At 39.1% G+C, this 15,948-nt stretch overlaps 1 protein-coding gene across 4 annotated transcripts in view; it reads left to right on the top strand.

Moving 5' to 3' along the window:
- The window catches only part of LOC122560729 (sorting nexin-24), a 166,128-nt gene extending 151,277 nt beyond the window's left edge, over nucleotides 1-14,851 (top strand). For 2 of the 4 annotated variants that reach the window (XM_087998155.1, XM_043711715.2), the window contains 4 exons: nucleotides 1,300-1,394; nucleotides 6,723-6,755; nucleotides 9,433-9,497; nucleotides 14,164-14,851. In XM_087998155.1, the coding sequence (XP_087854281.1) occupies nucleotides 1,300-1,394; nucleotides 6,723-6,755; nucleotides 9,433-9,497; nucleotides 14,164-14,234 (264 nt within the window). In that variant the 3' untranslated portion in view covers nucleotides 14,235-14,851. Of the gene's footprint in view, nucleotides 1-1,299; nucleotides 1,395-3,437; nucleotides 3,505-6,722; nucleotides 6,756-9,432; nucleotides 9,498-14,163 lie in introns of all 4 variants that reach the window. The other 2 variants (XR_015760674.1, XM_087998151.1) reach the window with 2 other exon arrangements.
- Nucleotides 14,852-15,948: the final 1,097 nt, after the last annotated feature.

Below are 15,948 nucleotides of genomic sequence, written 5' to 3'. Positions count from 1 at the left end.
TCAGGAGCATATAAGGACGTCAACAGTAACAGCACAAAGATTACCAATTATACATTGGCATTCATGTTTTTTCTTTCTTTATGAATAAATGGCATAGGGCTTTTTACTAGCTCCAGTGCAAATCAAAGGCAAAAATTGTTGACTGTAAGTCATTTGACAATGGTAAGGATAGATTTTCGTCTATATTTAGGAAAATACTGTTTTTCCAGTCGTGGTTGGTAGATTGTTCCCTATAAATAATGGTTTATAATATTAGAAGTGGTAATTAATGCATTGAATAGGTTTCATATAATTATGCTAGCTTGTGACAGTCTTTCGTATATTATGTCACAGATTAATTTCCCTCCTGCTAGTCTGCCTGAGCTAGTCAATCCCCACTCCCCTCCCAAGAAAACACTTTAGACTTTTCCATATTATTTTCTTTTGCTTGAAGAAATGCAATGTTCTTCCATGACTGTATTAATTTTGCCTCCCTTCCTCTAACCTGTCAAATTGCCTTTTGCTATCACGAAGAACCTCATTAGCCACGTGACTTCTCCAGCCACATTAGCCATGTGGCCACTTCAGCTACCACCACTCAGAAGCCATTAACCTGTCAGACTAACAATTTGCATAGCATAAGGGTTTGAAAAAAAATCTCAAACCTGCTACTAACTGTTGGAATAAGTCAATTCTGAGCCCGGTAGTTGGTCACTTTCTGTTGAATTAAATGTAGCATCTGACAAAAGTGACAAAAAAACCTCCAACAGTACTAAATTTAATTCATACTTTAAATAGCTTTCCATGGTACCTGGTTACCATTTAGGATATATTCCATCTTGCATATTCTCCACTGTAGAGAAACTCCCTGTTGCCCATTTCAAAAAAAAAGGACTCTTTCCCTGGTATCTGATAGATCCAGTAGGTTTGTGATCATAGTGAACCTGTTAGAACTTCTTGGAGAAGGAAATTTCCTATCCCTCCTCAAGGTAACTCCAACCTCACTGTTGACGTTAATCTTTTTTAAATGCTCCAAGCGTTCAGTTGCTTGAAGTTCCATCTTTCCCACCTTCTACATGGCAACTAAGCTTCAATAGTAATTTCTGCTTTGCAATACCCACATCCCAAGGTGTTATTTTAAAAATATGTTATATTAAACAGTTTCTCCATTTCTAAAGCTTAGAGCATTTGAGTACAAATGATTTTTCCAGTGTTTTCTGCAAAGTCACCATTATAGAAATCCAATTATTTTCATGACCAGCATCATACCTTGTGAAAGCTTCAGTATGTTTTGAATAAAGTTGTATTTGTTTTTGACAGGCTATTCTGAATGAGAATGAAGATCTACCTAAGATATTTCTAGACTTTCTTAACATTCGTCATCTCCCTGCTTTACCAAAGGTTGAAAGTTGCAGGTAAGTTAACTGTTTGTTTTGAAATTAGCCACTATCACCCACTCATTTGTACACTGTTGTGGTTCTGTTCGCCGAGCTGGGAATTTGTGTTGCAGGCGTTTCGTCCCCTGTCTAGGTGACATCCTCAGTGCTTGGGAGCCTCCTGTGAAGCGTTTCTGTGATGTTTCCTCTGGCATTTATAGTGATTTGTATCTGCCACTTCCGGTTGTCAGTTCCAGCTGTCCGCTGCGATGGCCGGTATATTGGGTCCAGGTCGATGTGCTTATTCATTGAATCTGTGGATGAGTGCCATGTCTCTAGGAATTCCCTGGCTGTTCTCTGGCTTGTCCTATAATAGTAGTGTTGTCCCAGTTGAACTCATGTTGCTTGTCACCTGAGTGTGTGGCTACTAAGGATAGCTGGTCATGTCGTTTCGTGGCTAGTTGGTGTTCATGGATGCAGATCGTTAACTGTCTTCCTGTTTGTCCTATGTTTGTCCAAACAGAGAACAGCCAGGGAATTCCTAGAGATTCCCAGTGCCTAGAAAAGTTATTTTGCAAAGTGACCCATTTTAGCACTTGAAAGTTAACATGTCTCTAGATGCCAGATTAATAATAACACTGTGTACAGTACATGAAGAGGAACTGATATAGTGGTAATGTCACTCGAATAGTTCAGCAATCCAGACTAATGCTGTGAGGACACAGGAGAAAATTCCACCATGGCTAATGGTAGAAATTAAATGAATAAAATTACTAATGTTCTTGAGAGAAGGAAATCTACCATCTAGCCTGTATATAACTCCAGGCATACAGCAATGTAGTTGACTCTTAACTGATCTCTGAAATGGCCTGGTAAGCCATGCATCTCAATGCCAACTAGGAATGGGCTGCAAATGCTGGCCTTGTCAACGTCATATAAATGCACCAAGAAAGAGTAAAGGATAATTCAAAACCCTTGTGAACTTTAATAAGAGACTTCCTAACGATGAAATGATTTTATGTACAGCTTTAATTTTCACTGAAACTCTATATTCCTGGTGACAGAATACTCAGCGAAATCCCTCTCTGTTCCCCATGTGTCCCAAACACACTGTAATCAGCCTTCTCCTTTCAGAGGCACAGGAACCTTCCCCACACCACACAACATACACTAATTATTCCCTCTCTGCCTGACTGACCCCTCCAACACACACACACACGCTGCAATCAACCTTTCTCCCACTCACAAACAGGAAATCCACTTGCCTCCTTAACTGGTGTAATCAGCCCCTGTTCTCCACACAGACTAATCAATTCCTCTCACTTCCCACCCGTTACAGACATTAATTGTCCCCTTTCCAAATCTTCCACATCACCCCAACATATACACAGATACTCACTCGCTGTAATCGGTCCCTCCTCCCAAACCTCCGCACAGTTTGGCCAGTGGAACAATGCAGCAGCTCAGGCAGTGTAAGCCTTAGCCTGAGCAAGTGTGTAGCTAATTCACCATCTCCATTCTTCTGATGTGCCTACCTGCCATTGCCAATGAAGCATTTCACATTTTCTTTTGACATATTCATTTGACATACTCATAATTAAAATTGCTGTCCCTGTTGACAGCAGTTCCCTGGTGCAGTCTCCTTGGCAAGGCCTCATTTGCAGTCAACTTGTCAATAAACAAGTGCTGTTTACCCATGCAGTACAAATTGTTGCTTCCTTCAAAAATTTGGAATTCTTGTAAGTGTCCTGATGAATGCAGCTCTAAAAGCTTTGCCAGCATATCACTTTTTTCAGTAATATTCATGCAAATTTTACTTTGCAAACTCCACTTGAACAAACTTACACCTGTAGGAAAGCCATGTACTTGAAGTTGTCCAGTTACAGACTGTATCATGTAATAATTAGAAAGTTTATTACCCCATCAGCCTCTCCTAACTCTGCACCCTCAGTTACTACCCACCCAAGAACTGACACCTCAGACTCCAGTTAGTTTTTGCAGATTAATTCCGATCTCGGCTAAGGAATAATGAGTCCTCTACATAAAACATTTACTGTTTTTCTTCTCCAACACCATTTACAGAGGAAGCAGGCCATCAGTGCTTAGGTTGGATCCAATGGAAGGCTTCAGTGAGAGAAGGATGGAAAAGGCAAGAGAAATCCATAACTCATGACAAATTGATTTGTTGTATTGTTGGCAACTGGTGGGAATCTCGTTACTTACTTGGAAATAGAAGCTAAATATCGAGCATGAGCAGGATGGTCTTCGCCTGAGTCTCAATGCAGGGTTTGCTCTTAAAGGCGGATCTTCCTGAGATTAACATCTGGATCTACTGAAGATTGTGGCTTCAGTATGTTCCATTGTTCAGCTGTGATAAAGTTTGGCTCATCCAGTACTGTATCTCACATCAGGGGCAGTGGAGGAATTGAAAGAGATGTTTGTTTGAAACAGCTGACTGTCACTTGTGTACATGAGGAAGCTAATGCCATGTCTCAGTGACATCACCAAGAGGTAGCAGATGGATGAGAAATAGCAAATGGCAAGAATAAAGAATGGGGGAAATCTGGGAGACAATTGTCCTGGGCTTGGAAGAGTATCCGGTTTAGGTTCTTCTCTAGTTAAGCTGAATATGTAGGAGTGGCACTCGAGGAGAGCATGTCTAATTTGCTGGACATGGAAGGGTAGGGTGTTATTATCAACTATTGGAAAGTAATTTTGTGTCTAGTTCTTTAACTGTTGGATTACAAAACTGACTGATTCTAGATAGTTTCTGAACCTAATTCATTGATTGAATTTTATTATTTATGAATGAGATGGACATAGTTCTTAGGGCTAAACTGTCCAAAGGGTATGGAACAAAAGAGGGAGTGGAGTACTGAGTATAGTAATCAGCCATGATCATATTAATGGAGCAGGCTCAGAGGTCCAAATGGTCTACTCCTGTTCCTATTTTCTATGATTCTCGACTATGTGACTTGTAATATTGTGGCTGTAAGTTTTCTTTATTTACAAATACCCTACATGGGATCAATCCATAGATAGTGTAGACAGTTGATCAACCTGATGCCTTTGTTTTCCTTTTGTCCCTTTTCCTGTCATTGGTATGGGATGGTGATGAGCATTCTTGTACTCTGGTTTTATATTTTCAGTTGGTTGTGCTGAGAAGCCCTTTGTAACAAGATGGTGCTAGTTAATAAAGTTCATGTTGACCTTTTAGGGATTGGGCCATGCTCAGTCCTGCAGGTCAAGTGCATACAGTCAGCTAATCATTGTATGTTCTGTATGAAGCTCAAGCAGATGGTTGTCTCTGACAATCCTTGGAGTGTTGTGAGACGTTCTATAGAGGAAGTGGTCCTCCTGGGAGCAGATGCAGCGGAGGAAGTGGGAGTAAGGGAGCAGTTTAATTTGATTAGCTAGGGAAAATGAGAGGTATCTATACAAACGCTCTTAAACTTACAGCTTTTCACTCCTGACCATCGAGATAAGAGCTGAGAAGGAAAGGGAGGGGGGTTTCAAGATATGGCCTGTTACAGACAATAGAGGCTGGAGTTATCTTTGCCAAACAGCTCACTCCTTCAGAATCATCCTGAAATGCAGAGGCCTGTCAACCCAGATAGTGCCTGATGTAGCAAACCAAATCTGGTGACCTGTATTGTACAAAATGGTTTACCATTTAAACCATTGGACTTATTCAGAGGATGTAAGGCCACACCAGGGAGAATAATCATGGTGAGGGAGAGGAAAGCTTTTACTGAGAAGGTGAACATCAGTGGTGGAACGAAGGTGTGACTGAGCAACTACAGAAATGTCGTGGCAAATAAGCAACTGCAACAAAGACTAAACAACTTTGAAATTTGAAAGTGTGTTGAAAGTGGTTTGGAAAAGAGTTAATTTTTAAAACCGATTGGTTCCAAAATTTATATCCTTGGCTTTGCTCCCTTAATTAATTTGTGTGTTTTTTTTGAGGGATAAAAGGATTTTTCATAACAAATATTACAAATTAATTAATCATCAAAGCCAATGATATAACAAGATACTGAATTATGATATGTAGTACTTTCTGGTATGATTTTATTCTGTAAGAACCAGAAAAGAACATAGTAGGTTCCATACACGACTTCTAATAGACACCATACCACAATAATTGGTTAACTATTAAATCTCAGCATAATATGCCAAACATGTGTAGTGAGGATGTGTGAAACTCTTGTCAAATTTATAAAACAGCCTTTTAATCATGAAAACAAGAACAGTGTGTTGAGAGATTCATCCTAAAATTGTCATTTTAAAAACTTCTTGATCAAAGTTGCAACAAAGATGGAAAGTTTATTTGTTTTACCATCAAGCAGATCAAACTTGTAAAGGTGGCTTTTACTTCTTCCATGAAAGACAGACACTACCATAACAGTTGTCACGGAAGAGTTTTGAATGTTGAACAGCAGGAGTAAAGTTGGTTTCTGTTAGTGTTATGACTTTATGGCTCCCATCCAAAAAGTGGAGGGACTGATTAAGACCAAACAAGAAGGGCAAAGAAATTAAAAGGTAATCAATAAAGGCAAAAGGAGAGAAAGCAAAAATATTCAAATGAACCAATGAAAATTAAGCAATAATTCATCCTTTCAGTCCCTCATTTTTTGTTTCCTTATAACAAGTGCAATATAAAAGTTAAACCTCCTAACCATACCCATTATGCTTTGCTAAATTTTTGGCAATCTTACAAACTTCAAATTGGAGTTTGCTAGTACACCCTATGCTATTTGGTTGGAGGGAGTTGGTTAGTTCTGTTGATTGGACAGCCATTTTGTGCTGCACAATGGCTGCAGCTGAGGTTATTATGCCATCTTATCATGCCTTTCCTGATGAAGGGCTTATGCCCGGAATGTCGACTCTCCTGCTCCTCGGATGATGCCTGACCTGCTGTGCTTTTCCAGCACCACAAATCAACTCCTGCCATCTTCTCAACCTTGCCCTGAGCCCATGACATAGTGACCCTCGGGTTAAACTCATCACAGTCATCTCTCGCTAATGAGAACACAGTTATCATTCTCTGAGACTATGGTGACTTTACCTTTACCTAGTCAAAAATGACAACACCACACAGTCCAACACTGGCACCTCCGCATCAGCAATTAATTATGGCTGATCAGTGAGAAGGAAGTTTGATTTTGAGGAGATGATATTGCCTTAGACGCTTTCTCTCTTGTCACAGGATAGTGTTTCTGGAACAAATGAAAATCCCCCCCAAAAACATCTGACAATTTGTTAAACCTCTAGCTAATTGTTTTTTCAGTAACTATATAGGTATTATAATTAATAGGCAAAATATCACATATGATGTTAATGTGTTAAAATAATTTTCATTTTTAGTTCCATTGATGACTGTGATTATGAAGAATTCAGGTAAGATTTCATCATTTCTCTTCAATCTACTTAGTTGAGAACAAGGTAAGTGAAGTGTTAAGCCACATATTTCATCAACATGCCATCCACCTTCAGCATCATCTTATTGGTACGAAGCAACTTTTAAATCTGTGAAAATCAGTTTACTTGTGAAATCTCAAATACAATCAAGAAAACTGAGAAACTCTGGCTGTGAATATTGAACATTTCCAGATCAATACATGGATCAGGAAAATTGAACTGATTAATCCTAAAGGCACAAGCTATGTAGATATCTTTACCAGTGCTGCCAACTTAATCCACCGTAGGATGTTCAGGACACCATAACATTTCAAGATATGAGATTTCCAGATACTCAAATTTACCAAAAGGTATAATACACCATCCACCATGACCAAGTATTCTTCCCTTCACCTTGCTGTCAATCCTTGGGACTTCGACAAAAACTTTAAGGAAATCCATCACAGCTATGTTACTTAAAAGTGGAATACTTCTGGCCATTCCTGAACAACTAACTGAAGAAGAGAGTAATTATTAAGGTAGATCAGCAGATTAGTGACCATTACTATTCTTATGATCTGTGGATTTGAGTTAGTTAATTATCCCTAAGTTATTACTAAAGTCTAGGATCTTATTGGTTTGATCCTCTTGAATCAGCTCAGGGTAATGTTTTCATTAGGCTTTAAATCTTTTTTTCAAAAATAGAGGAGAAAGTACTTAGGTTTTGTTTGCTCTGACCTGATAGTATAAAGACATCTATCATTGAATATTTGAATTAAGTAGCCTCATGCTGACGTATTATTTTGAGGACAATCTTAATTTTGCCTTATTCCCCCCTCAACCCTTTGAGTGGATGGAGTTCAAGGGACTTGTCCAAAAATCCTAAAGCAGTTGTGACATGGCTATCAACTACTGTAAAAGAGGAAAATGTCTTCAGTACAATTTGTTTTTGACTGGAAGCTTAAAAAGCTTCTTCTGTATTCTATTTGCCAAGACCTTGAATGTATAAATCAATTAGTTATATTGGAAGTGAGGTGTTTCTTCTCGGTTATATTTATTTGATAGAGTATGAATCAAGTTTTGTGATCTTTCTAATTGAGATCACACTTCCTGTGATCCTTTTTAAACAGTAAATCTTTTTCAGTCCTCTTTGGGACATCATAGAACTTGTCATAGTACTTCTTATGTCTCTCAGTGATCTTTTGGAAAATAGCATTTGGATCATGGCAGGATAAGGAGCAGTAGAAAGTAATTTAGCCACACAGACCTGCTCAGTCATTATATCACACTTAATCTGTAATTCAAACTCATTTACCTGATGTTTGTCATACTCCTTGAAACAAACAGTTAGCAAACATCTACTGAACTTAGCCATGAAAGTTTCATTGGCCCAGCATCCTCAACTCTTTTGGGATGGAGAATTCTAGGTTTCCATGAAATGGAACAGGTACTTACTTCTGTGCAAGACTGGCCTTGCTTGAACTTCAAAAATTAGTCTCCTCATTTTGGATTGATCCCCCACAAGGGGAAATGTTTTATCTGTGTCTACTGTAATAAATGCTTTATTACAGTAAACATCACTTAGATCACCTCTTAACTCCCTAAACTCAAAGGAATGTAAACAGCTTTATGCAACCATTGTCTACTTACCTTCATTAAGACCTGGAATGGTTAGAAAACTTAAAGGAAGTCAAGAAATGTTCACATGGTTCACAACAGCTCATCTATTTTGTACTTTAACTCATCCTGCGTCATATTGATCTTTTGTAATGTTTTTAAAGCTGAATGAATACTTACCACCTTTCATTAACAGTATATTTTTTCCTCTATTTACTCCTTTATGTCCTCATATCTTAATCGTCCATTGTACCTTAATTATATTCTGAACTCACCATAATTTGCTTACTATACAATAGTAGTACCCCTTCAAAAACTATTCAAAAGGATGACCCTATCTTTTTTGACAATCAGCTTTGAGCCTTTTATTTAAAATAGGAGCTTATCAATTATGTGGGTGTCTTCTTTTTTGAAAATGTTGTATTGAGTCTGTCTCCAAACAGATATATCCAAATATCCAATCCTCTGTCTCCAAACAGATATATCCAAATATCCAATCCTCTGTCTCCAAACAGATATATCCAAAAGATACTCATTAGAAAGATACTTAGACACCTGTGATTCAATGGAATCCTTGTTGGGAACTTCAGAAGTTGTTTTTAAGAAGATTTTTATTTTTCACAAAATCTTTGATTGTTGAAGCAATTTTTAAGAAGTCACTGAAAGATATTCTTTTTTTAAAAAAAAGTGTTGTTTTGAGATATGAACATCACTGGCAAGACCAGCATTTATTACCTAAAATTAATTTACCTTGAAAAGGTGACGGTGAGCCATATTCTTCAACCACAGCAGTCCACATGGTGTAGTACTTCCACTCTACTGTTAACAGAGTTCAAATTGTTTGTAGTACACCTGAACTTCTAAAATATAAAGCAGCAAAATAACATTAACTCATACGACTTGCTGTATGGTAAACATATTATCAAACCTTGCACAGTAAAATAATGTTTTTTTTATTACATAATTCACAATCTTGGAGTTGAAAGCAAAATAGTACGTCTCTTGAATAACTGTGTTGGTGATTCCAGAATACTGACATTCTTGTCCTTGACCTTTCCAGCAAACTATCCCACCAGCCAGTACTGCTTTTCCTGAGGGATCCATTCATCTTACCAACAGCCACCGGTAATCAACCTGTCATCTGTTAACAGCTCTTTAGTGTTTCAGCCCTTACCACTGTAACATTGTGAAAATTTAACTGAAGGCTAACATAAATCTAGTAGATTAAATGTTTGTAAAGGTGATGTAATGATTGGTGTTTTTCTTCTCCTCCCTTCCCTCCCTCTTCTCTTTCCTGAAAAATTTGTTCACACTTATATGCTGGAGTATTATTGACATGCCAATTCCAGAGTAATTCCAGACTGCTGATTTGAGATTGTTATGGTGATTGGAGCTCAGTTTAAGCATGTTTTCTTGTGTTTGAGTCATCTAGTTCACACCATAGAATAAGGTACGGACACCTGCGAGAGTGTGTCCTCAAAGCAGCATATTGTAAACCCAAACAGCTCTGAGGAAATTTTAATCCTTAGTAATCACTGAATGGTGGAAAATAAAAAGCTTGATATAGTGCTGTCAGGCACAACTTGTGACTAAAATCTAACTCTCCCACCGCCCAACAGAAAACCAATGTATTAATTAATTCTCTGTGGCCATCTAGTAATTAATATTGCCTCTGCAAAATGTAGCAAGAGGACATGGATTCAAATCATTAGAAAAATATATAGGTAATTACCACCCAGGTAGCTCTCAACTTGCAATTTGCTAGGTATATAAAGAAAGATGAATTGATCTGAGAACGGCTAGTTTACCCTGTCTGTTTTGCCTCAACAGATTGTTTCCAACCTAATGGGTCCATGGTAGCTATTTAGAGCTCTCTTCGACAAGGGTTAGAGGATACTGGATCAGTTATTGATTTTATATTCTGAGATAGATAATATGTTTTATTCAGCAAAGGTATTAAGGGATATGAGCCAAAGGCAGGAATATGGAGTTAGGCCACAAATCAGCCTTGATCCCATTGAATGAAACAGGCTGAAGAGGCTGAATTGTCTACTCCTATTCCTACATTCTTAACACTGAACTCTTTTATGCTAAACTTCATAAACTCTCATCATGTCCCTTTGCTATTTTTTTCCATGCATGAGTAATTACCATCTGTTCCCCAAGAATTATTTGGCAGACCTTCTGAGGAACAGCATTCACCATTGGATGCTGCTGTGCTCCAATGTACCTCTGATCCCACATTTTACATCAGATCTACCAAATCCAGATTTAGTAGAAATGCATTGCACAGCATCTCTCAGGGAGCTGCATTGTTATTAAATAGTTATGGGAAGACAAACTACTTAAATGGAAGATATTCCTCCCTTCCCCAATAGTTAAAAATGATGAATTCTCAAAGTGCAGATTTGTAATATCTCCTCTGTCCTCATATTCCTAATATGAAAATATTGCTTTTATAACCACGACACTTGTGAAAAGGCCACTCTCTTGTCTGCAGGTTTCAAATAAAGATTGTATTTGAGCATATGCAAGAGAACAGCATTTTAGTCATCAGAGGACCTTGCTCAACAATACAATGTTTACAGTACAGGCTTATCAAACACAAAGTTACTGTTCCTCGGAACAGTTTATAAATTTCACAACTCATGGCAATCTGGCATCACATGATTTTGTTTAACGTCGTGGGATATTGCACATGGCAAACAATAGTAACTTAACATTAACTTCCCATATTCATTCCCTTTGGACCCACTGGTTCAGGCCAACAGGCAGAGCATTCCCAATGACCATTACTTTTAGGGATCCTCCTGCTGCTAGGCAGACTTTGGACCTCGTACAAGTTTGGAGTTCACTTGAAATCACATATTCACGTGCACTGCTTTACCCATTCAGCGAAAGCTAATTTGCTCGGTTACTTTGGAGCCAAAGGAACTGCCCAGAAGCCAGTGATGATGTCTAGAACTGTAGATATTCTTCAGGCTGGGTTTAACCAGAGGATAGTGAGGCTAAAAGAGGAGAATATAAGGACAGGACTACTCGATCCAGAGCTGTGTAATCAATTGTCAATCTACACATTCCATCCAGTTTCAGGGTTGGCCACATGGGTGAGTTCGTTGTGGGAACTGTCCCTTGTAGTAACCCTCCTGCCACTGGATTGTTTACTTTTTTCCCAACTGTTACCTTTACTTCTGGTCTAATTGGGTTCTGCTGGTGAGCTACTGTCCTTAACTGCAAATCATCATTGCTTCTGTTTCTGCCCTCTGCTAATCCTGACTAAGTCTGATTAAACTGTCCTGAATGCCCAGAATTGGCCAGTCTAAATAGCCGCCTTCAATAATGCCACTTTCTCCATCACTGCCACAATAGCTTTTGGACTTTGCATTTTGTTTAACCTCTATCTTGCTTGCTCTTTGTAGGATGGTTCTGTAATCGTTGCTCAATGAGAATCCAAATCTAGAATTTTTTTATGGTTTTGACTGAGTCCCTACTTTAAAATTTTAAGAAATAAAGTTATTCCAGGTGTGGTTATATACTTTAGAGAATTCCTTATGTCTTGTATTTATTTTAGTATATCCACTGGAGGTTTCCTCACAGGTTTTGGGTGACCCTTATCATCATTCTCTCATTACACTGTTCATTGCCCGGTGATCTGTCCTGGATATTACCTGGTCATTAGCTTCATTTTTGCCAGGACCTCAAGAACATTCAAGAAAAGGGAACTGGGCTAGGCCATTTGGTGACTCGAGCTTGTTTCACTATTCAATAGGATCATGGCTGATCCAGAATTCCTAATGTCCACTTCCCTGCCCTTTCCCCATAATACCTGATCCTCTACTGATCAATAATCAATAACAGCCTTAATTATACAAAATGACTCCCCCACCCCACAGTTCTCTGTAGCAAGAGGTTCAAAAATCTTCCAACCCTCAGAAGAAATTCCTCACTTGTGTGAGGACACCCACCTTTCGTCCTTTGAATGCATATTTCTTTCTTTGGTCCAACTGAAGCAATACAAGGGATTTGGACACAGTTGAAGAAAGGTCTGTTAATTATTGCTTGTGTTTTGCTCAGGCTGAAAGTTGCCTACGTGGGTTGCAGTCATGGTCAGGTCTTGTCCAAGATTGTTTGTGTCGGGTACCTATCACCACCTTGTCTCTATGGGAGCCAATTCAGCATTACAAAAAGTTACATAAATAGACCTTCTCAGAGCCATCGCCCCCAAGGTCCCACTATGGCACTAAGCCTCCAAAATCTGATCCCAGGCAATAACCATCCCTCTGTCCCTGTTTGTGGGTCACATCTCTGAAGTTCCCCAAGTCTACTTCACCCAAATTCTGAGGGAACAGTGGCCTTGTGGGTGCCTCAGTCACCTTTACATGCTCACATGCTATTTCCTGTAAAGGCTAAATTCTGTCCTCTCAGTTTCTCTGTCTCCATCACATCTGCTTTGACTATTGGACACCGGAGGGGGAGCCTCAGAAATGTCTACCCTTTTCCTCAACGAAGCATTCCCCACCACCATGGTCGACAGGGACCATAGCCACATTCAACTCATCTTCCACACTTCTGCCCTCCCACACCACCTACAGGGTGTGCCTGGTCCTCAATTGCCACCCCACCAGCCTCTGCATTCAAAGGTTTGTAAGCCATAATTTCCATTACCTCTGGGATGCTACCACTAAACACACATTCACTTTCTCTCCCTTGTCAACATTCCACAGGGATCGTTCCCTCTGGGACATACTGATGTACTGCACCTCCATTCCCAACACCTCTCCACATCCCCACAGCACCACCTTGTGCAGTTTTAGAAGGTGTACTACCTGCCCATTTACCTCCTCCCAATCCAAGGCCCCAAACATATCTTCCAAGTGAAGCAACGACTTAGCTGTACTTCACTCAATCTAGTCTACTCTTTTTGCCTTTCACAATGTGGTCTCCTCAACATTGGAGAGATGAAATGCAGACTGGGTGACCGCTTTGCAGAACACTTACATTCTCTCTGCAAGAATGACCCCGAGTTTCCAGTTGCCTGCAACTTCAACACACCACTGTGATTCCACGCCAACATCTCTGTCTTGGGTCTGCTGCAGAGTTCCAGCAAGCCACAGTGCAAGCCTGATGAACAGCATCTCGTTTTTCTCTTGGGGACCCTGCAGCCTCTAGGATTCAAGAATCCAAGAATTTTAGAACCTGATTCCACCCTTCCATGTTTTTTAACCAGCCCTATTCCATGCTCCTATCCATACTGTACATCTCTATGACTCTATAACACTGTTTGCTTTTGGTTTGCCTCATTCTCTCCTATTCTCAGCTCTCATCATCACTTATTCAGCTTCTGTCCTAGCCTGCCATCCATAATCTCTTTGTTTACCTATCCCTTTCGTACCTCCCTCTGGGTTTCATCTCCACCTATCTACTCCCCTCCTCCCCCAAACACCACCATATTTAACATAAATACCGCCTTTTCCTACCTTCTATGAGTTGTAATGAAGAGTCACTGGTCTCAATGTTAAGTCTGCTTTCTATCCACAGATCAGGCCTGACTTGCTGAATCACACGCAAAGTTTTGGTTTTTGTTACATAATTACTTGAGCCTGACTGACTCAGAGACTTCTTTACTGATTTAGTAGTGTTGCCAGTATTGTTTGATTTGTTGATTAATTAAGTTGTCTTGAGAAAACATCCAGTCTCGCCAGTACATTGAAATAAAGACTCAACTATAGCTTTTGCTTTGATAGTAATGTTAACTATAGTCCTGATCTTTCTTTCTCTTATGATCTCTTAGAAGATTCCCCAAATGTAGTTATTGAAGGTGTTCTACATGGAATATACTATCCATATCTTCAACTGAGGTAGAGCAACATCTACTGCAAGAAAGGCATTTCAAGATATGCAACCACAAGATTAACCAGTAATCATCATTAAAAGATGCACTGTTTAATATGCAGTCATCAGCTTGGATTGATTTATCCTTGGCAAGTTGTACATTTAATGCTTAAATCACTAAATATTTTTAAACTTTTACAAAAGTTACTGCATAAACTTGTGTATATATAATATATAGACATTTAAAAAAGGACTGCAATGTGAATGTTTATCACTGAATGCGTGACATATTTCATTGTGAACCATGAGTTACATGTGGTAACCGTGTTATTTGAATTTTATGATCAAAAGCATTACTTCATCATTAAATGGAGAACTTTTCTATTTTATTCCTTCAGATACTCCCTGTTGAGAAAATCCTAATCAATGCACCAATGTTGTAAATAAACAAACATTTTAAGGCAGAAATTTTACATTTAATCATGTCAAAATGAATTAATATTTATCTGTAAATCAGTGATCCTTGAGTATGTAATTTTGTTAACATTTCATTGAGGTGATGCATATCTATTATTTCATAAATTTATGTAATAAATTTGAACAGTACAGCACACAATTAATAAATGGTCCATCATTTTGACTTTTGTCTCCCACCCAGTGTATACTCTAAATTTTTCTTTGCTCATATTTTCAAATGCTGTTTATCTTATCTTCACCAGCAGACTTCTATGCCATCGCAATTAAGTTGCAATGCTGAAAATTGCATTTCTGTAGCTTTTACATATTTTCCTATTGACTAACCAAAAGACACCCTCAGCCAAGGTAGAGCATCCCACTGTCGAACGAACATATTCAACAGCCTGACTCGACTGGATAAAGCATCAGATTATTTTAACATAAACCCTAGGCTTTTGTTCAGAAATTCAAGTTTCTATTAGGTTGCACATTTCTCCATATAGTTTAAAAGAAGTGTTCAGTAGCACACTGAAACAAAGTTCCCGGAATACTCAGCAGATCTAGCAGAATCTGTGGAGAGAAGTAGGGAGTGGAATTTGTTGCTTACTGTGGTGAAAGTACTGGCAGCTATGCTGACAAAAGACCGGCCAAGATGAAAAAAAAGTCAAATTCTCACATCAATTCTCCTCATTTTCATCTCAAGCCTCAAATGGCAACTCTCTTCCTTGAGCAGTACCTACCTTATTCACATGTGTTTGCATCTCATTAAAGCCCCCGCTCACCCGATTTCCATCCCACTTCCAATTCTCCTCTCCATAAAACTACATGATGTAAATTTTAAACAGACAAAATGGAGTGGGTACCAGTCGTGGCAGCTGCAGATCTCGGATATTGTGCAGAAGCAGTGATACAATGTTCAGCATGTTCTCTGGCCACCATCCTCTTCAACTCTTCGCCCCCACAACTCCACACAGGCAAACCATCCGCCTCACCACATTATACCTGCTGTCAGAGTCATTCAACTTCTACTTCAAGACGCTAGTGCTGATGGGTACCTTCACCTTGCATGTTTCTGCCAGGATGCTTTGCATGCAGGTACGGTCAAGTGTCCCATGCACCAGGATAGAACATTTTTGTGCTGACATGAACACATGCAATTTTTGGCTCTTATTTTCTTAGCATTAACTAACTTCCAGGCTGCCAATCACTGGTGGATGTCTTAGCACACGAGCTCTCGATTTCTCAGTTACAGGTCGCCAATCTTTGCGATTTAGCTTGCTTTTTCACA

This window comes from Chiloscyllium plagiosum, unplaced genomic scaffold, assembly GCF_037043375.1.
Source record: "Chiloscyllium plagiosum isolate Xiang-an unplaced genomic scaffold, Cpla_swu_hap1 HiC_scaffold_2, whole genome shotgun sequence".
Lineage (NCBI taxonomy): Eukaryota > Metazoa > Chordata > Chondrichthyes > Orectolobiformes > Hemiscylliidae > Chiloscyllium > Chiloscyllium plagiosum.
Note: the sequence above shows the minus strand (reverse complement) of the source record. Positions and strands in the feature narration are given on the sequence as shown.